Source organism: Crocodylus siamensis, chromosome 12, assembly GCF_052110815.1.
Source record: "Crocodylus siamensis isolate JL-2025a chromosome 12, ASM5211081v1, whole genome shotgun sequence".
NCBI lineage: Eukaryota > Metazoa > Chordata > Crocodylia > Crocodylidae > Crocodylus > Crocodylus siamensis.
In genome coordinates, this window is record NC_143406.1 from 30,346,134 (window position 1) to 30,367,324 (window position 21,191).

At 45.2% G+C, this 21,191-nt stretch overlaps 1 protein-coding gene across 5 annotated transcripts in view; it reads left to right on the forward strand.

Annotated features, from left to right (window-relative positions):
• CLEC16A (C-type lectin domain containing 16A) overlaps positions 1-21,191 on the forward strand; it is a 188,080-nt gene that overhangs the window by 33,553 nt on the left and 133,336 nt on the right. For all 5 annotated transcript variants that reach the window (XM_090023182.1, XM_090023177.1, XM_090023180.1 and 2 more), the window contains exon 10: positions 16,073-16,301. In XM_090023182.1, coding sequence (XP_089879308.1) covers positions 16,073-16,301 — 229 coding nt within the window. The remainder of the gene's footprint in view (positions 1-16,072; positions 16,302-21,191) is intronic.

Below are 21,191 nucleotides of genomic sequence, written 5' to 3' on the forward strand. Positions count from 1 at the left end.
CCAGGCTGGGATCAGAGCAACCATGCGCTCTGTGCTCCAAGCTGGAGTGGGGCTGGAGCTCTGCTTGAACCAGAAGGGTAAGCAGAATGAGATTTTGGGGAAGGGAGGGGGGGAGGAGAGGGGGCAGAAGGAGGGAATAAAAGCTGCAAGAGGGAGAAGACAGTGGGGAGGGAACAGGCTGGGGGTTCAGAGGCTGTGAGGTGGTAGGGCAGGCACCAGTGGGAAGGCAAGTGTGTGTGTGGGGAGACTGGGGGGCAGGCTGTTTTGACCCTCCTCCCCATACATACTTCCTCCCCCACTGTCTATTCCCTTTTTGACTCTTCCCCTACCACCTGACCCCCTGCCACTTTTTCTCTGCTGCAGTTGTTGGGAGTGTGGGGGAGAGAATTTAAGATGGCCTTTCAATAATCAGATTCTATAAATGGTAAATTATAGAACATTTATAAGTTTTCTTGAATAGAATCTAATTATTAGAGAAAGAGAGGGTCATCATAAATTCAGCATCATCTTGGATTCAGGTATGTACAGTGAGTCCCAATTTTTTTTCGTTATTTGTTATCCTGTGCTGGAGTTCTTCATGGGAAACTTATTGATGCTAATGTTGTCTCTGTATTTTTGTAAGGAGTTTACCGTACAATCATTTTTAGGTCGTACAGCATCTTCCACAGATGTCTTGTATGCATAGTCACTCCAGCTTCATCCTGAGATTTAGGGACAGCAACTTAGAAGTTTTGTCTTGAATCTGTACTTTTATTAGTAGACAGTTAACTTTCTAGGGATAGGTGTAGATAGGTGTTTAAATTGATCCTGCTAGAACAGTTATAAGGTGCAGGTAACTCGCTCAGTTATCTGCAGCAAGGATGTATGGTATTGGTTTTGGTGGCTTTAATCTTTTCTGATGAAATGCCAGCAGAAGCAGCACCTGCGTTTTAAGAATGGGCATAGGAAATGATCTGAGCCAACACCCTTATTCTGCACAGGTCCTTATTCTAGTCTCAGTGGAATCGAAGACTTAATTTCAAAGGACAGATTAATCAAAGACAAGAAAGAAAAGAGAAAAAAATAGTTAAAATGAAACATGATTGCCATAGATAGACTGATTTCTTTTCCCCCTCCCCACCACTTCCCGAGCCAAAGAAAGTGTAATAGCTTTCATCTGTCTAGACTTCAGTGAAGTATTTGACATGGTGTCAAATAGGAAATTTAGTTAAGCTGGAAGTATTGTAAAGTAGGTAAGAAGGTAGCTGAGGGGGAGAAATGGCAAGTGTTATTCAAGTGGGAGTACTGGACTAGAGGGAGGCTGCTAGTTGAGTTCCTTGGGGATGCATCTTGGGAGCAATTCTATTTAATAGATTCATTAATTAGCCTTGGCACAAAAAGTGGGACCATGCTAATGACAAAGTTAAGAAGGATCCATACAGAGGAAGATCAAGCTACTGTGCAGAAAGAACTGTGGATCACCTTGAGGACTGGAGTTGTAGAAATGGGATTAAATTCAGTACTACAAAGTACCAAGTTGTGAATTCAGAAACTAATTACTATTTTGGAGGTGATGACTATGATCTGCTGAAGGGAAGTTGTTACCATTGTATAAGGTACTGGAATAGTACTGGAATTGATCAAGGAAGATCAGTTCAAACAGTTGGTGAAGACTTGACTATGCAACTGGCTGTGTGGACCAGCCTTTTTGGCTGTGTACCACAAATTATGCCCTAAAACCTCAGAATGCCAATGATCCCCTGCCCATGCATGATTTGCTGCTTCACTTTCTGCTGCTTGCACTATTTGCTGCTGTGCTGCCTGTCCCCTATCTAATCTGCTATGCCATACCCACAGGCTGGCTGTGCCACAGTTTAGCCACCCCTGATCTATGCCTTTGTGTTCTCTCTATGGAGACAAAATGCTCATTGTGCTTACATTGGTCTGCATCATAGGTGAATCCAAAAATTTTAAGATGGTACAAAATTCATAGCTTGTTAACAGTTTGTATATGGACTCAGCAACAGATGTTTAGCGCTTTGTGATTTATGCTGGCTGCTGGTTTCTAGATTGGGCGTAAGGTGGTAATTTTGATCTATAAAGGTCTAATTTACACATCTTCTGGAGTGAAACCACGGCTTACGCCACAGTAATAATTGTGAAGTATTTGAGCTGGATAGAGGAGCTAAGACTGCTGATTGTATCCTCTATAAATTGTCCTTTTTGCTCTGGAACAAGTGCTCTCTGTGTATAAAATAACCCAGATATATTGAAGTGTTTTAGCCACAATAGTCCAGGAAATATACAAGGGGCAAGGTTTCTTTTTTTCTTTATCTTTTTTTTGTGGTGATGCCTTTTTATTGGACCAACTGTACAGATGGAAAAGAGATAAAACAAGCTGTTGTGCAAAAAAGTGCCTTCCAAGCCCAGATAGATTGACCTTATAAGGCAGGGGTGGGCAAAATATGGCCCACGGGCCGGATGTGGCCTGTGGCACCCACCCACAAATTGTGCCCTGTCAAGTCCTTCTGCCCGTGAGGAGGGCTGTGAGTATACATCCCTCAACATACCCTATTGTGCCTTGCGCCTATCCTTGTGTGAAGAAGGGCCTGGCTTGGCCAGCACGCAGCTCCCAGGCAGGGGTCTCTACCCCCCTCCGACAAATTCCACCCACACTCTGCCCCCACAACCCCCCAATATACCCTATTGCCTCTCCCACCTCCCCATAGTATACAAGACTAAGAAATTATTTTTGAGTTATGCAGTTATCTCTATATAGACTAGGCAAACAAATCATGACAAAAATATTTTTTGTAATAAATTTAAAATATGTTTTAGTAGGTGTTTGACTTTTAGTGTATGATTTGGTGGGGAGTTTCTTGTTCTAAGATGGCAGCCCCCTCTTTCCTGAGGGGGTATTCCTGAGGGGCAAGGGGAGGGATTGCCAGTGGTAAAGGTCAGGGGTTAGAGATGGGACTTCTGGTCCCAAGATGGTGATCAGGGGCAGTGCAGCTGCCAAGGGTGGGGCTATCCATGCAGCCCTTGACAGTTCACCAAAACTCATTAAGTGGCCCTCCACCCAAAATAATTGCCCACTTCTGTTTTAAGGTGTGCTATGAGGTACATCTCTTTGAGTAAGGTGCTGTGGAGTTTTTGAAGCAACTAATTACTGGGAAGAGAGATGTGGTCTACAGAGTCCTTGCAGCATACAACAAGGTTATCTGGAACCTTGGATGAATATCCCTTATTTATAAATCTAAATTGGGATGTTTCTAAGCATTTTAGCAACATACATGTTGATGTATAGGTTCCCCAATATGCAGTAAGGACTGTGTCATACTTTGGCTGTGGCATGATGTGTCTTTGTGTCTTTTGGCCTCTTGATCATGTCCACAGGCAAACATATATGAGATACAACTGCCGTTTTATTGGTCTGAATGCTGCATGACAATATCATTTTATGTAAGGAATAATTATTCCAATGTATGTGCTGACACTACATGTTGGCACACGTTTTGTACAGGTTTAAATATAATGCTAAATTTATTTTGGTTATTAATTCATGGATAATTATTTTTTTTTCTAGTCTTCAGCCTATTTGCCTGAAATTGCATCATAGTTAATGTTACATCTTGCTGACCTGATTTCATTGACCTGAACAGCTTTCTGATGGTCATGAATGTGTGTATATGCTGAATAGTGGAAATTATTGCAACACCAGTTGGCCTGTGTGCATCTGTCTGTGGTTGAGCAATAATGTTACACTGTGCAAATGATCGTGGTCGGGGGTGGTGTTTTGTTAGCACCTGTTAGCCCTCTCATTTCACTGGTTTGCAGGATGATGCATGTTCCTAGATTTGGTCCAGTTAGCTGGTAACACATTAACTTATAAAATCATCCCTCAGATAGCAGATGGGATTGTGTGCACCTGCTATGCAAACCATGTTATGTATGAAATTAACTCCTTGCTTCAAAGCAAAAGGTGCTGCTGGGCAGGGAGAGCTAAGTTACCCTGGTAACATAAAAATTAAGGTTTGTAAGTCAGGTTTTTTTCAAATGCAAGTTTGACAACTGTTATGTTATTAACTGCTGGCAATGTACAGCAGAAATATCAGTACATCTTGGTAAATGCAGAAAGCTCGGGGATGTGCTCTAGCACATTTTCATAATGACCTGCTGTTCATTACAAAGTAGCACTAACAGGTGCATTTCACATAAGGAGCCCATTTCTATGTGTAGTCTCTAAATGAAATTTATACCAACCAGTTTCAGCTTAGCTTGCAAAATGGTAAATTTAGGTGAAAAATATGCAGATACCTCACATCAACATGCAGCAAGCTTAAGAAAGTGGGAAACTGCATGAAGAGGTAAGTGTATTCTCTCTACATTTCCTGTTATTGGACAGTATTAGAAGAAGCACTTGCTATGTTCTCATGATTGGAGTTTGAGTATGTGAAGTCAGGAAGAAAATAATATAACTGACAGTAGTTGCACTTATTTACCTTACTTCCTGTGAGTTACCTTACTTCCTGTGAGATCTGTTTCCTATACAGTTCAGATGTGGGTCAGTTCTATCTGTTTTAGGTTTTTTGGTTTTTGTTTTACCCTACTTTCTCTTTCCTGTAACAAGAAGTTACTGGTATTGCCTTGTTTTACTAGCACACATTACACAAAATAAAACCAAATTGCAAAAACATTAAGAATTGTTTTGAGAAGGCACAAATTAATTGACCATATACACTCACTTTTGCTTTCAGGTCTTGTGTTTAAAATGTTAGAGGATATAACTATAATGCATTTGACAACATGGGTAACATGGACACTTTCTAATAATTTGTTCTCTAGACTGACCTTGTTCTTCATAGTATTTTCATGTGAAATGCTCATCTTGCGCCATCATGCCTTGTTTCCATGGGCAGTTTAAAGCATGCTGTATTTTGAATATAACTATACTAAGTATTGTTAATATAGTTCCTCCTAGTATAGTATAGTTAATATAGTACCTCCTTGAGGGATGATCCTCAAGGAGGACTATACAACAGTGGCCAGCACTTGTAGGGAAATGATCAGGAAAGTGAAGACGGTGACTGAGTTTAGGTTAGCCATGGGAGTCGAGGACAACAACAAGTCCTCCTTTAGGTATGTAGGCAATAGAAGGAAAACAAATGGAAATGTGGGACCCCTGCTTAACACCTTAGGACTTCTGGTAGCCAACATTCAGGAAAAAACTGAACTCCTGAATGCCTGCTTTGCTTCAGTATTTCACTGGACCATGGGGAAAGTCAGGTGAGATGAGGTTCATAGGGGACATGCTGGGATTGACTGCCTTTCCACTGAGTGTGGAGTGGGTACAATACCAGTTAGAAAAGCTAGACATTTATAAGTCATCAGGACTGGATGGACTCCATCCAAGAGTGCTGAAGGAGCTGGCTGAGGTTATTGCAGAACCCCTGGCAAAGCTCTTTCAGAATTTGTGGCACACAGGGGAAATCTCTGACGATTGGAAGAGGGCCAACCTTGTGCCCATCTTCAAGAAGGGGAAGAGGGAGGACCTGGGCAACTATAGGCCAGTCAGCCTAACCTGTATCCCAGGGAAAATTCTGGAAAAGTTCATTAAAGAATCTATGTGTGATGCACTCACAGAAGGTAAGATGCTGAATGACAGCCAGCATGGCTTTGTTGTGGGTAGGTCTCGTTTTACCAGTCTCATCTCCTTCTATAATCAGGTTTCTCACCACCTGGACACCAGGGATGTGGTAGACATTTATATACCTAGACTTCCAAAAGGCTTTTGATGTAGTATCTCATGATATCCTTGTGGGAAAACTGAAAGATTGTGGGCTCAGCTGCTTGACAGTTCAGTGGGTGGGAAACTGGCTACATAGTAGGACCGAGACAGTGCTCATGAATGAATCTGTGTCATCCTGGTGCAAAAGAGCCAGCAGCATCCCTTGGGTCTGTGCTTGGACCAGTGCTTTTCAACATCTTTATCAATGATTTGGAAGGGGAGTGAAAAGCCTTCTGGCCAAGTTTGCAGATGATACCAAGTTATGGGGCAGTGTGGTCATGCCAGAAAATAAGTTGCAGATACAGGCGGACCTGGACAGGCTCGAGAGTTGGGTGGGCAGGAACCAGATGAAGTTTAACATTTCCAAGTGTAAGGTGCTCCATCTGGGGGCAAAGAGCCCTCAACATACATACAGGCTCAGTGGTGACAGCTTAACTTGCACCACAGCCGGAAGGGACCTACGGGTAATGATTGACCTTCCTATGAATATGAGCCATCAGTGTGAGGCAGTGGTCAGCAGGGCAAGCAACATGCTGGTATGCATCAACTGATGCATCTCATGTAAAACTAAATAAGTGCTACTCCTGCTGTACTTAGCACTGGTGAGACTGCAGCTGGAGTACTGTGTCCAGTTCTGGGCACCGCACTTCAGTAAGGACGTGGAAAAACTTGAGAGGGTCCAGAAAACAGCCAGCTGTATGATAAGGTTCTTGCAAGGCAAGCCATACAGGGAAAGGCTGAGGGACCTGAGACTCATAGATTCATAGACACTAGGGCTGGAAAGGACCTCGAAAGATTGAATCTAGCCCCTTGCCCCAGGAGCAGGAGGTCAGCAGGGTTCATAGGATCCCAGCAAGATAAACATCCAAATGTCTCTTGAAGGCGTTCAAAGTAGGTGCTTGAACCACCTCTGGCGGCAGTCTATTCCAAACCTCGGGGGCTCGGACAGTAAAGAAGTTCTTTCTTATGTCCAGCCTGAAACGGTCATGGAGGAGTTTGTAACCGTTCGACCTTGTCATCCCTTGGGGTGCTCTGGTGAACAAACGTTCCCCCAGATCCTGGTGGTCACCATGATGAACTTATAGGTGGCCGTCAGATCACCCCTGAGCCTATGCTTTTCCAGGCTGAAGAGTCCCATGGCTCTCAGCCTCTTTTCATAATGTCTGTTTTCCTGACCTTTGATCATGTGTGTGGCTCTCCTCTGCACCCTTCCAAGCTTCTCCAGATCCTTTTTGAATTGTGGAGCCCAAAACTGGACGCAGTATTCCAGCTGGAGCTTCACCAAGGCTGAGTACAACAAGAGAATTACATTCTGGAATTTGCTTGAGAAGCATCTGTGGATGCAAGCCAGTGTTTTGCTTGCTTTACTAGCTGCAGCATCACACTGGAGGCTCGTGTTCATCTTGTGGTCAATGATGACCCCCAAGTCTCTTTCTTCTGTAGTGCTAACCAATGTAGCACTGCCGAGCCTATAAGGATGCTGCAGGTTCTTCCTCCCAAGGTGGAGAACCTTGCATTTTTCGGTGTTAACACCATGAGGTTCTTGTCTGCCCATTTGCTGAGCTTGTCCAGGTCAGCCTGGATCACCTGCCTATCTTCTGGCGTGGATGCTTTGCCCCAAAGTTTGGTGTCATCGGTGAACTTGGCCAGTCCACTCCTGACTCCAATGTCCACATCGTTAATGAAGATGTTGAACAGTATGGGTCCCAGGACAGAGCCTTGAGGGACCCCACTGGTCACAGGGCACCATGATGAGTGACTGCCATCAATCACAACCCTCTGGGTCCGACCACGAAGCCAATTTCCCAGCCAGCGGATCGTGGTGGAGCCAAGGCCACAACTGGGCAGTTTGGCCAAGAGGTGATCATGGGATACCAGATCAACAGCTTTTTTGAAGTCAAGATATATGACATCAATCTCTTCTCCCTTGTCCAGGTGATAGGTCACCTGGTCATAGAAGGAAATGAGATTGGTCAAACAAGACCTACCCGCAACAGACCCGTGCTGGCTGTCCCTTAGAATGTTAGCCTGGGCCAGTCCCTCAAGGATGGCCTCCTTAATAAACTTTTCTAAGATCTTCCCCAGGATGGAAGTCAGGCTAATGAGCCTGTAGTTAGCCGGATCCACTCTCCTCCCTTTCTTGAAGATCGGCACCACATTGGCCTTCTTCCAGTCTTCTGGCACTACACCAGAGCGCCAGGAGTTTTCAAAGATCTGCGCCAGGGGCTGGGCTATGACGCTCGCCAGCTCCTTGAGTACCCTGGGGTGCAGGTTGTCAGGGCCAGCTGACTTGAAGGTATCCAGCTTCTCAAGGTGTTCCTTCACGAGGTCAGCACTGATGGAGGGTAGGGGATCCCCCTCACCCAGATTTGCCTGTCCCATAGCAGGCATGGGCATCCCGTGTGACTGATGAAAGACTGACGCAAAGTACCTGGAGCCAGTTTGCCACCCATGTGACCGTGCATTCGTCAATGCCTCAGTCCCTCAGCTTGCTGATGAGAATTGGCTGGGACACTGTGTCGAAGGCCTTCTGGAAGTCCAAGAAGATGACATCGACAAATTTTCTAATAAAAATCCAGAATTGTGATTAAAACGCCCAGAGTCCATGTTTTTCCATAATTAAAATGAAACTGTGTCTGTGTATATCAGTTTTATTGATTATATTAAAAATTTTAAAGCCATTTTGAAGCCTACTAGTTTCTCAATCATTAAAATAAATTCTAAAAGCTGTATATTTTGGTGTTTTTGACTTTTGTTTGTTTTTTCAGTCATGGAAAATCAGAGCTTCCCCTGCCCCTTTTACTTGGTAGGATGCAGGTCCAGCTGTGACTGTCTGTCCAGTCCCCCCGCCTACAACTTCGTGGCACTGAGCAGCCCTGCTATGCCCGTGTCCCGCCCATGCCATTGCCCCTCATTCCTAACTCTCAGCCCCTGGTCTGGCTGGTACCCCTCATTCCTGGCCTGCTTGCTCATGAAACTCAGCTTCCTGGCCCTGCTGGTGTCCCTCACTCCTGACCTGTAACCCCCTATTACCTCCCCAAACATGCCAAAAGAGGCCCTAGCTGCCAGGGCTGTGGGATCTGGTGCTTCATACTGCCTGCTTTCTGCTCCGCAGGTGCTGCTACAGCTGTCTAGCAGCACCTGAGCCCTGGCTGCTGCAGTGGCAGCACCAAGCCTCCCTGCCCAGTTCTGTCATCCTGTGCTGGGTCCCTCCATCTGGGCTGCAGAGGTGGTCAGACTGCAGCCCTGTGCCCCCACTGTGGGTGCACAAATCTGAAGGGCATGTGTCCCCCTCAGTGTCCCTTAGTGTGTCACCTCTGCTCCCCAAGCCCTCCCCAGGAGTGCATGCAGTGGTGAGGAACTGCTGTCTTTCCCCCTGCCCCCTTCTTCCCCCCATCAGACAAACTGCCTATGGCTCTGTCCCACTCCCTGTTTGGGCCCCATAGCAATGTGTTCCTGCCCAGGCCCTGGGCACCATCCAGTGTTTGCAGCACCCCTAACCCCAACTGCCAATCCTGCCCTACCCCTTTTCTTATCATGGCTGCTCTCCCCCCCCCCCCCTGCATTGCATATGTGCCCCCCACTCCCCCCTCCAGACTTATCTGCAGGCAGCTGGGGGAGCTGCTCTTTACCGCTGCCTGGCTGTATTGCTGGCCATGTGCATGTGTACACCATGCACACATGCATGTGGCACCCCCTGCATCCCACTCCTCCCAGTCCCAAGTAGCCCCTTGCAGGTGAAACTATGCCAGCCTGCAAGGGGAAACCTGTGGCTTCCTGCATTTTTCTCTTTTAAAGGTGAAACACTGCATTTTTCTGCAGCAGTTGGAAAACCCAGACCCCTTCTCATGAGTCATGAGTTATCCCAGCCCAGGGAAGGTGGCAGCTCAATTCCAGCTTCAGCCTTGAGCCTGGGGCCAGAGCTGGACCTAAGTTGCTGCTGCTTCCCCAGGGCCAGTACTTGAATCTAAAACAAGGTAGGTGTTTTTTGTTTGTTTGTTTGTTTGTTTTAGCCCATACTTACTGGGCAGGGAATCCCATCTTGGATTTGAGTAATTATGGTTTGCCTTCATTGTTTGTGAAAAAATGCCTATTCTAGAAAACATATGCAGTCTGTGTCTACACTTTGTGCATCTCAGGGGGTAGATGCACACATGAATGTTTGGAGCCATTTCAAAAGGGCAGCAGCTGGTGCATTCTAACTGTTATGTGATCATTCAGGTATATAAAAGCTATTTCAACTTTGACACTCCATCCAGGTTTATCAAAGTTTGTGTGGCCTTGTGAGGACACATAACAGTAGGAACATACCAGCTGCTGCCCTTTCAAAACGTCTGTGTATTGAAAGCTCTTTGAAGGTTTATATATCTACACCCTTAGTATATGGACATGTAACACTTATTCCAGTTTAAATGCAGTTTAAACCTGGAGCAGACAGATGTACAAGCCTGTTAAGCCATTTTAAAGCTGCCTAGCTACCTGGAAAATTAGGTAATCTTTTGAACTAGTTTACTGTTAACTGGGCCAGTGTTATGTGAATGTACTCCCTTAGTATGTGTGGCATTTAACTAAACAAAACTGTCTGAAGCCCCACCGTTACCACTGTTGAAAACAACAAGATTCATGTTCAAACAGAAGTCCTTTTTCAATTAAACAGCTCCCCTACTTGCAAAGTGTCTATGAGATCATTGCATTTCTAATTTGATTTTAAAAGCAGTTTTCTCAGCTACAGACGCAGCTTATTGTGACTTCAGCTAGTTCAATTTTTAATAGTCTAGAATGTGTTTCTTACCTAAGACTGTGGCCATTCTGATATTTCTAAATTTCTCTTTCTATACTGTATTGTGAGTTAATGTGCTGATAAGTTGATTGTTTAAACTCAGTGATTTAGAATATTCAGGAACTTCATAAATTTGTATGATGTATTTAGAGGTGGTATGTAGTTTACTTAATCAGATAATAAAATACTAGTTGTGTGTGTTATATAATAAATGTGAGAACCAAGTGTCCTGGTAACACTGGCCTTCATTTCCTGGCTGTAGTCTGTTGACAAGATGAGGTTAAAAAAGGTTCATACCTTTCAGCACTGATGGATCAGTATCTGCTAACTCAAATGGTTATTACTTGATGAATATTTAATACTGCTACTACATATACCCTAAAATATAGCAACTATTTTAAGTGCCTAGTTATTGTATCTGGAAGCTGTGAAGGTATACCAGCTCTCAGCAAGTTTTTACTTACTGAGTTACAGTTGCACATACTGTATTTATGTGAATCCAAGATGACTGAATTTAAGAAGACTCCCCCTTAATAATTAGACTCTGTATATGGCAGATTTACCCAGCCAGGAAGCAGCTTCCTGGGGCCAGAGAGCTGTGTTGCTTCCAGTTGGCTGGGAAGGGGACAGAAAGTCCATGTGTCTGCCTAGGGAGTGAATGGAGCCAGAGCTGGAGCTATCGGACAGTAAGGGCAGGGGAAGGAAGGGGCAGAGGTTGCAGAGGACAGGTGACAGGGGAAAGAGAGATGGTCAGGGGCTAGAGTCAGAGCCACAGCAGCTGCCTCCCCCCACTTCATACTCAAATCCCAGATGAGGAGCTTCTTCCCCCACCCTCTGCTGAATGGGAAGGGACCTTGTCTTGGATTTGAGTAAATATGTTATTTAAAACATTGTCATCTTCTGTTCTTTGTTTTTATGTCCAGGAGCTTTTTAAGCGAAGAAAAACTATTGGGCCATATTTTTTCTGATCTTTTGCATAACATCTATGAACAGCTTTCATAGAAAACAACCTCTCTAAATAGAAATAGAGAAAATCAGTAAAATTGGCCTGTGAAACTAACAAGGGGCTAGTGGGCAGAAAAAATGGATAGAAAAAATGTTGGTAATGAGGCAGAAACTCTAGGGCCTTAGAAGAAATGATTTAATAGATTTCATAGACATTATGGCTGGAAGAGACCTCGGAAGATTGAGTCCAGCCCCCTGCCCCAAGGGCAGGACGTCAGCTGGGGTCATAGAATCCCAGCAAGATAAACATCCAAATGTGTCTTGAAGGTGTTCAATGTAGGTACTTGAACCACCTCCAGCAGCAGTCTATTCCAGTCATTGGGGGATTGGACTGTAAAGAAGTTCCTCTTTATAGCCAGCCTGAAACGATCATGGAGGAGTTTATGACTGTTCCCCCAGATCCTGTTGAGCACCCCTGATTAAACTTATAGGCAGCCACCAGATTGCCCCCTGAGCCTTTGACTTCCAGGCTGAAGAGCCCCATAGCTCTCAGCCTCTCCTCATAAGGTCTGTTTTCCTGACCTCTGATCGTGTGCGTGGCTCTTCTCTGGACTCTCTCAAGCTTCTCCACATCCTTTTTGAATTGTGGAGCTCAAAACTGAAGGCAGTACTCCAGCTGCGGCCTCAGCAAGGCCTAGTACAGCAGGAGAATGACATCCCAGGATTTGCTTGAGAAGCATCTGTGGATGCAAGCCAGCGTTTTGCTCGCTTTACTAGCCACAGCATCTCGCATGTCTCCCAAGTCCTTTTCATCCATAGTGCTAGCCAGCATAGCACTGCCAAGCCTATAAGCATGCTGCGGGTTTTTGTTCCCAAAGTGGAGAACTTTGCATTTTTAAGTGTTGAACACCATCAGGTTCTCATCTGCCCATTTTCTGAGCCTGTCAAGGTCAGCCTGGATCGCCCTCCTGTCTTCTGGTGTGGCCTTTTTACCCCAGAATTTGGTGTCGTCGGCAAACTTGGCCAGTCTGCTTCTGATACCAATGTCCACATTATTAATGAAGGTGTTGAATAGTGTTGGCCCAAGGTCAGAGCCTTGAGGGTCCCCACTGGTCACAGGGCACCATGACGATTGACTTTCGTCAACCACCACCCTCTTGGTCCGACCATGGAGCCAATTCCCCTGCCAGCAAATTGTGGTGAGGTTGAGGCCGCAGTTAGCCAGTTTTGCCAAGAGGTGATCGTGGGATACCAGATCGAAGGCTTTTTTAAAGTCCAGATATACGACATAAATCATCTGTCCCTTGTCCAGGTGTTAGGTCACCTGGTTGTAAAAGGAGATAAGACTGGTTAAGCAACACCTACTCGTGGCAAACCCATGCTGGCTATCGCTCAGGATGCTGCCATCAGGCAGTTGGTTAAGAATGGCCTCTTTGATAATCTTTTCTAAGATTTACCCCAGAATAGAGGTCAGGCTAATGGGCCTGTAGTTTGCCGGATCCACTTTCCTCCGTTTTTGAAGATAGGCACCACATTGACCTTCCAGTCTTCGGACACTTCACCAGAGCACCGGGAGTTCTCGAAGATCCATAGCAGGGGTTGAGCTATGATGCTTGCCTGCCCTTCAGTACTCTGGAGTGTAAGCTGTCAGAGCCGGCTGACTTGAAGGTGTCCAGCCTCTCTAGGTGTTCTTTCATGAGGTCAGTATTGATAGAGAGTAAGGAATCATCCTCACCAGGTATTCCAGTCCTGTAATGGGCAGGGGCACCCCTTGGGACTGGTTTAAAAAAAAAAAAGATGCAAAATACCCATTTAGCAAGTTGGCTTTTTCCTGGGCATCAGTTGTCAGTTGTCTCATCTGGTTCCCCACATATCTTAAAAAAAAACAAGGACTTTTTATTGTTCTTGATACTTGTAGCTAGTTGAAGTTCAGTTGCTGCCTTGGCTTTCCTTGTTCGTTCCCTGCAGACCTGGACCAGTGCATATACCTCCTTGGAGGTGGATCCCATCCTCCATCCTTTGTAGGTCTTTCTTTTTAGATGCAGGAGGTCTGCTAGTTCCCTGCAAAGCCAAGATGGCTGCTATGCCCTTTTGCTGCCTTTCTTCTGAGACGGAATAGACATAGTTGGTGAATCCAGGATTGCTCCCTTAAGGAGCAACCACTCTTCCTGAATTCCCTTAAGGCCTCACCTACAAACCTCCTGAGCTTGATAAAGTCAGCTTCCCTGAAGTCGAGGATTTCTGTATTGCTGACTAACTTGCCAGCTTTACAGTTGATGGTGAAGGTGATCAGCTTATGATCACAGTCACCCAGCTTCCCTTCGATCGTTAGGTCGCTTGATTAGGTTGTCCCCTGTAGCCAGTACCAGGTCAAGCAGCGCTTTACCTCTCATTGGCCCATTGACTTCTTGAGTCAAGTAGAGCTCATCCACACATGAGAGAGCTTTGCAACTGCTCTGATTTTGGCTGAGCGCTCTACCCACGACATGTCAGGGTAGTTGAAGTCTCCCATGACAACCATGTACCGGGAGCGCGTAGCTTCAGCCAATTCCCTGGCAAACTCCTGGTCAAGCTCTTGATCCTGGGTAGGAGGTCTGTAATTGACTCCCACCATTGTGTCCCCTATACTGTGTTCCCCACAGATTTTAACCCAGAGGGTCTCCAGCTGTCCACCATGGGTGCCAATGTCTACTTGCAGGGACATGTAGCTTTCCTTGACATGGAGAGCTACACCCCCAACCCTTTTGTCCACTCGATCTCTTCTGTACAGGGTATAGCCATCTATATCTGTGGCCCAGTCATGGGTGGAGTCCTACCAGGTCTCTGTTATCCCTATGACATCACAGTTATTTGCGTTTAGCAGGAGGACAAGTTCCTCCTATTTATTTCCCAAGCTCCTGGCATTTGTGTACAGGCAGGCAAGTGTTCCTCTACAGGCTCTTGCCTTGCCCGCCACTTGTTCCAGGACTGGGGCAGGGGTGGGCTTCTTTAAGTGCCTTTACCTGCTAGCTTTGCAAGAGTTGCTCAGCAGGCTAGTAGTGGCAGTAGTCCCTCCATCCCCTGGCGGGCTCAGTTTAAAGCTCAGAGGAGCAGGTCAGCCAGTCTGGCTGAGAAGAGCCTCCTCCCCAGCAAAGAGTGGTGGAGGCTGTCCCTTCCCAGCAGCTCACTGCTTCTCTCACTGAAGAGTGGACTGTGGTCATGGAAGCTGAAGCCTTCCTGATGACACCAGTGTATGATATATGTAGTAAATAACTGGGCAAAGAAAATAATGTTGTTGCTTATTGTTTGGCTGTGCTTTCCTTGAATGATGTGGATTTATCATCTAAAGTGTAGTAAAGAATACTTCATTTTGAGTAGGAATTAAACACTATCTGGTATTACGGTGTCATTAAAACATGCAGTCAGTGTATCCAACAGATCTGTAATTATTTCCACTCAAAACGCAGGCACTTATTTTCTTCTTTTGGGCTTTATTGTATGCAGAATATAATCAGAGAGGAAGTGTGATAATCTCAAACATCTTGAATGTAATCTCTTTGCTTCATTAGTAAGCAAGCATTGCTTTTTATCATTATGATCTGTTAAGTTCCTGTGAAATGTCAATTTTGACTGAACAGGAGAGTACACTTTTGCCCCTAGCACTTTTTAAATTTTTATCTGTAAGACAGGTTTTTGATGGAACCACAAAGAATAGAGGTGTATCTTAACTTTAAATCATCTTGTAAATGAAACTAGCTGATTGGTTTACTGACTTTGATATGAAAACAAATTCCAGTTATGCATACTTTGAGGCTTTCTTGTTTTTAGTTTCGCAAAAAGTTAGATGTCTGGCGGTGCTCTAATTGTCCTTAAGTTCACATGTAAATGTTTTGTAAGCAGTTTTTAACGCTTCATTTTCATATTAATGGGTTGCCTTCAAGACCTTTCTCTTTTTATTATTTTTCATTTTGATGCTTGTATAACAGGGCTTTTAATGAGTTCTATTTTTCAAGCTACCTCCATAGTATAATGCAAGTAGCAGGTGGTATAGCTTGTAGTGCCTGTAAATCTTGCTTTAGTTTAACATCACATGCCGGTTAAAAGGAGCCTGCATGACTTACGTTTATCAGATCATTTTTTTGTTGTTTACTGGCTTAACATTTTGAAGTAGGTGGATCTGGATTTCATGTTGCCCCACAATAATTGTTTTTAAATTTTTAAGGCTACTTTATTCTGTAGATGGCCCAGAATTAGAGACTTAAGATTTATTTTTTGAAATGTTTTTGAATGAAATGCTCTAAAAAATTATTTCAGGGGTGTTGGTTATAGTAGTGTTGGTCTGAGGACATAAGCAGACAAGATTCTGTGGGTAAATCTGATATCTTTTATTAGACCAACTAAAATAGTTGGAAAAATTCTTCTTTGCAAGCTTTCAGGTACAAACACACTTCTTCAGGCACAGGGAGCATAAAAAAAATTCTGTAACTTTTTCTGTGAACTGAAGATTTTTCATCAACTTAGGAATAATATGAGTAGAAAATATGAGTAGTAAATAATATGAGTGGTAAAGCCAAATTTAAATCTTATTTAAAATTTTATAGGCTAAGTCAAGCATCAGATGCTTCATAAAACCTACAGAGACACTTGAAAGATCTCTTGAAATTAACAAGCAGAAGGGTAAGAAGAAGTTGCAAAAGAGACCCAACTATAAAAATGTTGGTGAAGAGGAGGAAGAGGAGAGAGGACCTGAGGATACCCAAGATGACCCAGATAAGACTAAGGGTACAGAAGGTAGTTCAAAAGGCATGAAGACAAGTGGGGAAAATGAAGGTGAGTGCACAGATGACTAAACCCAATACATGCTTTATGTATCTTAGTTGCTAGGATATTATTGCTGTTTTCACTTGAGCTTGATTGTGGATCTAGTATGCTTTTGTTCACTTGTAATACTGGGACCACCTGTACCTCATATTACTGTTTAGGCAGATGTCTGAATAAATAGAAAAGTTTTTTCAGCGTTCTTTTTAATTGAGTGGCAAACGCAGTGGCTTGCATTGTATTCTTTCCTTGTTGCATCCAGCGTTAACCAAAAGTATGGCTTTATAGCTAGCTTTATATTAATAAATCCTTATTGTTTTATTGTTGGTGGTAACCTCCACCAAATAAATCCTTTACACTTGTTGTTTGATAGTGATTAACCTTTCTACCAAACCTTGCCATTTGGCATATGTGATGTTTATTTTGAAAATTAATGTAAAAAATGCTTCTAAACTTTTTAACTTACTCAGTTGATTTATTTTCATTACAACAGTTCAAGAAACTGTTGAAATTTTTATATTAAGTTGATTTTTTTTACCAGCTCTGAATGGATCTGGAGGACATGCTATAATTGCTTTAATCTTTTAAGGTAGTAATGAAGTCATACATTTTCAGGCCTAAAACAGGTTGGAGTTGCTATAGTCATGTCACTTTTTAACCTGCTATAATTTGATTGCTTATCCATACCCTAAGAGTAAAGTTCACTTGAAGCATAACGAGAGGGATGACAGCAGTATATAAAAAAGGGTATATCCTGGGCAGGCCACTATTTTGGTTAGAGGGCCTTTTACTGAGTTTTGGCAAGCTGTTGGGGCAGAGCTACCCATGCAGCACTCTTGACAGGTGCCCCGCACCCTGGTCACCATCTTGGGACCGGAAGTCCCACCCCTAACCTCTGACCTTTACCACCAGAAGTCCCTCCCCTTGCCCCTGTAAGTACTCCTTTGGGGAGGAGGGTTTGCCATCTTAAAATGGGGAAAAACAAACAATATCTGACTAAAAATCAAACACCCATAATATATTTTAATTTAATTAAAATATATATTTTTGTCCTTTATTTGTGTGCATTTGTGTTGTATATGTAGAAGTGATTGCATAATAGCTCTAAATGTAGTCTTACTCGTGTAATAGTGTATGGGGTGTGCAGGGATATCGGGGCGGGGTATGGGTGGGTAGGTGTGGGGAGTGTGGGTGGGGGTGTGTGTGTACAGTATTTGTGGGGTGTGCGTTTGGGGGAGGGTGTGGCTGTGGGTTTTGCGGGAAGGGTTTGAGGGTATGTGGGGTGTGTATGGGAGCCCCCCTCTGCACGTGCCCCCCCCCGAGCCAGTCAACACCCGCCCTGCAACAGCCCATAGTCCAAGCACTCTGCAGTGCCTCCCCACCACTGCCAACAGCACACAGCCCCAGCATGCCCTGCACTGGCTCTGCACTGTCCAGCCACATGCAGCAGTAGTGGCAGGGGCCAGAGTGTGCAGCTGCGACTCTGCACACCCCGCATCAACTCCAGGCTCACCTGTAAGGGCTGAGCAGCAGCTGGGCAGAAACTGCTGTTCAGTGTGGCGGGGAAAGTGGCCTCTCCCTTTCTCTGGGCAACTTTTGCTGTGGCCTCCCAGAGCCCGCGTTGTGCTAGGCTGCGATCTGGCTTCTTCACCACCACCTGTGAGCTGCCCTGCAACTGCTTCATGCTGTCACCGGTGCTGCAGTGGGCAGCCCAGAGATGAAGCTGAAGGAGCCGCATCGCAGCCTAGCACAGCACAGGCTCCGGGTGGCCGCAGCAAAAACTGCCCACCAGCAGAGGGGCAGCTTTTCCCCTGTGCCAAGCAGCAGTTTCTGTCCTGTTCCTGCTCCTGCTCAGCCCCGATGGGCAAGCCCAGAGCCAGCATGGGGCCCTGGCTCAGCAGCAGCAGCAGCACTATGGGACAAACTGCTGCTCAGCGCCAGGGAAAAGCAGCCCCTCCCCCTCCCACTGCTGGCACTTCCTGGTGCAGCTGCTCGGACCACATGTGGGACTGTCCTGTGTCTGCTCTGCACTGCCACTGCTGCCCCATGGGGCAACCCAGAGGTGGTGGTGATGCAATGGAGACACAGGACAGCCCTGAATGGGCTCCAAGCAGCTACACCAGGAAGTGCCAGAGAGTGGGAGGGGCCGCTTTCCCTCCATGCTGAGCAGCAGTTTGTCCTGCACTGCTGCTGCTCAGCCCAGATGAGCTAGCACGGGGCACATGGGGTCGGGGCTATGCACACTGGTCCCTGCCTGTACCACAGGGCTGAGATGGAGACTGGGTGGGGGGTAGTGGGAGCACAGAGCCTGCACCGGTGGGGCCCAGAGTAGAGTGACAGGAGCACAGGATCTCAGCCAACAGGGGCTCTGTGGAGCCTGGCCAGATTCCCCTCTCCCTTCTGGCACAGCCCAGCCCAGCTCCATAGTCCACTGCCACCCTGCACCCTGTGCTCCTGCCGCCCCACTTAGGGCCCTGCCGGTGCTGGCCCAGCACTTCCACACATCGGTTTGTTTCCACTCCCCCCAGCCCCTGTTGCCACTTTCACTAGTTTGCTGCTTGCCTGCTGGCAGGTCCAGAACCACGCGGTTCCTGGCTGCATGGCCACGACAGCAAGACTTAGCAGGAGCCGGCCTAGCCCTGAGGACTCGGGCGATCGCCTGTGGTCTTCCCTTGCTTCCTTTTTCTTACCTGAATTTTCCGCTTCGGCGCAGGGAGACGGGAACAGCCCCATAGTCTCAGGCCAAAAGCCTCTGCTAGTCAGGGGCTTCTGGCTTGGGGGGTGGGGCTAGGCAGGCCTTGCTTTTGTAGGGTCCTGCTGTGGCTTCTACTGTGTCCTACTGTTGTTGGCTCCTGTCATCTTTGACAGGCAGCCAGGGGCAGATAAATATTAATTATCTAAATTTTTTAGGGGCCTGGGAGGCCAGATCTGGCCCATGGGCCGTATTCTGCCCACCCTTGGTATATCCCAAAACAAAATATAGCTCTGCTTACTTTAACAACCCTCTTGTACCATGCTTCCATTTTGATGTGTTTGACAAAAGCTTCCAAGGTCTTTCATCTCCGTCTTGCTTAAACAATTCTATACAGCACACAATCAATATACTGGTATTTGATCAAAATAGGTATACAATTAAGGTCCCAAGCAGAGCAAGTATATTTGTAATTCTTACTTCCTCTTCGGAGTAACTTAACTTGGCAAGACATGTATTAAAATGGTATCTGTTTTTTTGGTTATTTAAAACTAAGTTTTTTATGTTAAGCCAAATTAGTCCAGGGAGCAAGAAGCCTTGATCATACCACATAGTCAGTGACTCCTTGTGCTTTGGTGAACAAACTAAAGTTACAAGAATTAATTGGTGCCAGATACTGCACCTGAATTCATTTGCATCAACCAAATTGGGAAATATGTGAAACAAAGCTATTGTATTTATATTGGCTGACTCTCAGTGATGGAAAATGGTCTATTCTTTGTGACCGTGCACGACCTTTTCATGTATACTTCCCAGGAATAACATTTCCTCAATTGGCTTATGTTGCATACCGCTAATGTAAATTGTGTAGAATCATTTTGACCTGCACACTGATTGGTTTAACATTTGGAATCTCCTGCAACTATTGTTTAACCTTCTGTCTTTATCAAGTTTTCCACAGCTGCCACTGTTTTAAAACAAACAAGAACAAAAGAGGAATATGCCGCAGAGTTTGTCCTCCCTAAAATGTGGCTCAGATAAAAATAGATTAAAAAAATTCACTTCCTTCTTTTTCCTCTTCCCCTTCCCCTCCCTCCCCTGGGCTAACAATTATTCACTCATAACTTTCAAACTATTAATATTCCAGGGAAATGTTTGTATTTGATTATGAAACAAAGTTCCAGGCTTTGATAATAGGTTAATATTCATTTGTATTAGAAAATGTAGAGTTGACCAAAATGCATCTTTGTTCTTTTCTGAAGAAAAAGAAGGAACATGAATAGTCTGGGTAGATGTTATCTTTGGGCTGAAAACAGAGTATCAGATTTCTGTGTCATAGAGCCAAGAGTATTTAGCTTTGGCAGAATCAGTTCTTACAACCAGGGAATGGTAGCAGGTCAAGCTGTGGGTTTGATTGCTGAGATCTTGTTAGTATCCAGGAACATGGCAAAGATTTGATTTAAACAAAGATTTAACTTGACAGCATCAAAAAGAGAACCTGATTTTGTTTGTTTTACTAGGAGCACTTGCTGAATTGTATTTCATGATGGTGGTTGCCAACTTCTCAAAGCCATGGGCTAGAACAACCCAGCTGGTGTCTGAGGTGGGCAGGAGCTCTGATGTCACTCCTCCCGCTGCCTCCCTACTCCCACTGCCCAGTGCTGGTGTGGGTAAAGCCTCTTGCTGCTGGAACATCAGTGAAGCCCCCTCTCTCTGTGGGCTGCATTCAGCCTCAGGGCTTGTATTACTGATCCTTGTCTTATGGCACTCTTGGGATGCTGCAGGGTTTTCGTGGTACAAAGCATGTAAAATATTTTAATACTATAAGAGCCTTAGTCTGTCTGTCTGTAACACTTTATTTGCACTCTGACTGCTTATCTGAAACATTGGGCCCAGGCCTGCTCCTCCCCCACCCCAACTCCTTGGAGGTGGTGGGTGGAGTGGGCCCCGGACTGCAAGCAGCAGCAGGGGGGGAGGGAAGTAGCAGCCCTGGGTACCAGGCTTTGCGGGGCGGGTAACAGGCCCCAACGGTGGGAATGTGGCAGACACAGGGCTCTGTTCACATCCATGCCCTGCCCCCTGCCCCTCATTCTTGATGGGCAACTTGTTAGTTAGTTATTTTCAGGCAACTATATATCCAGAAAATATGCAGTGCTTGAAAACTGTTAGGACTCATTTTCCCTTTCAAAGACTTCTGTTAATCAAAATTC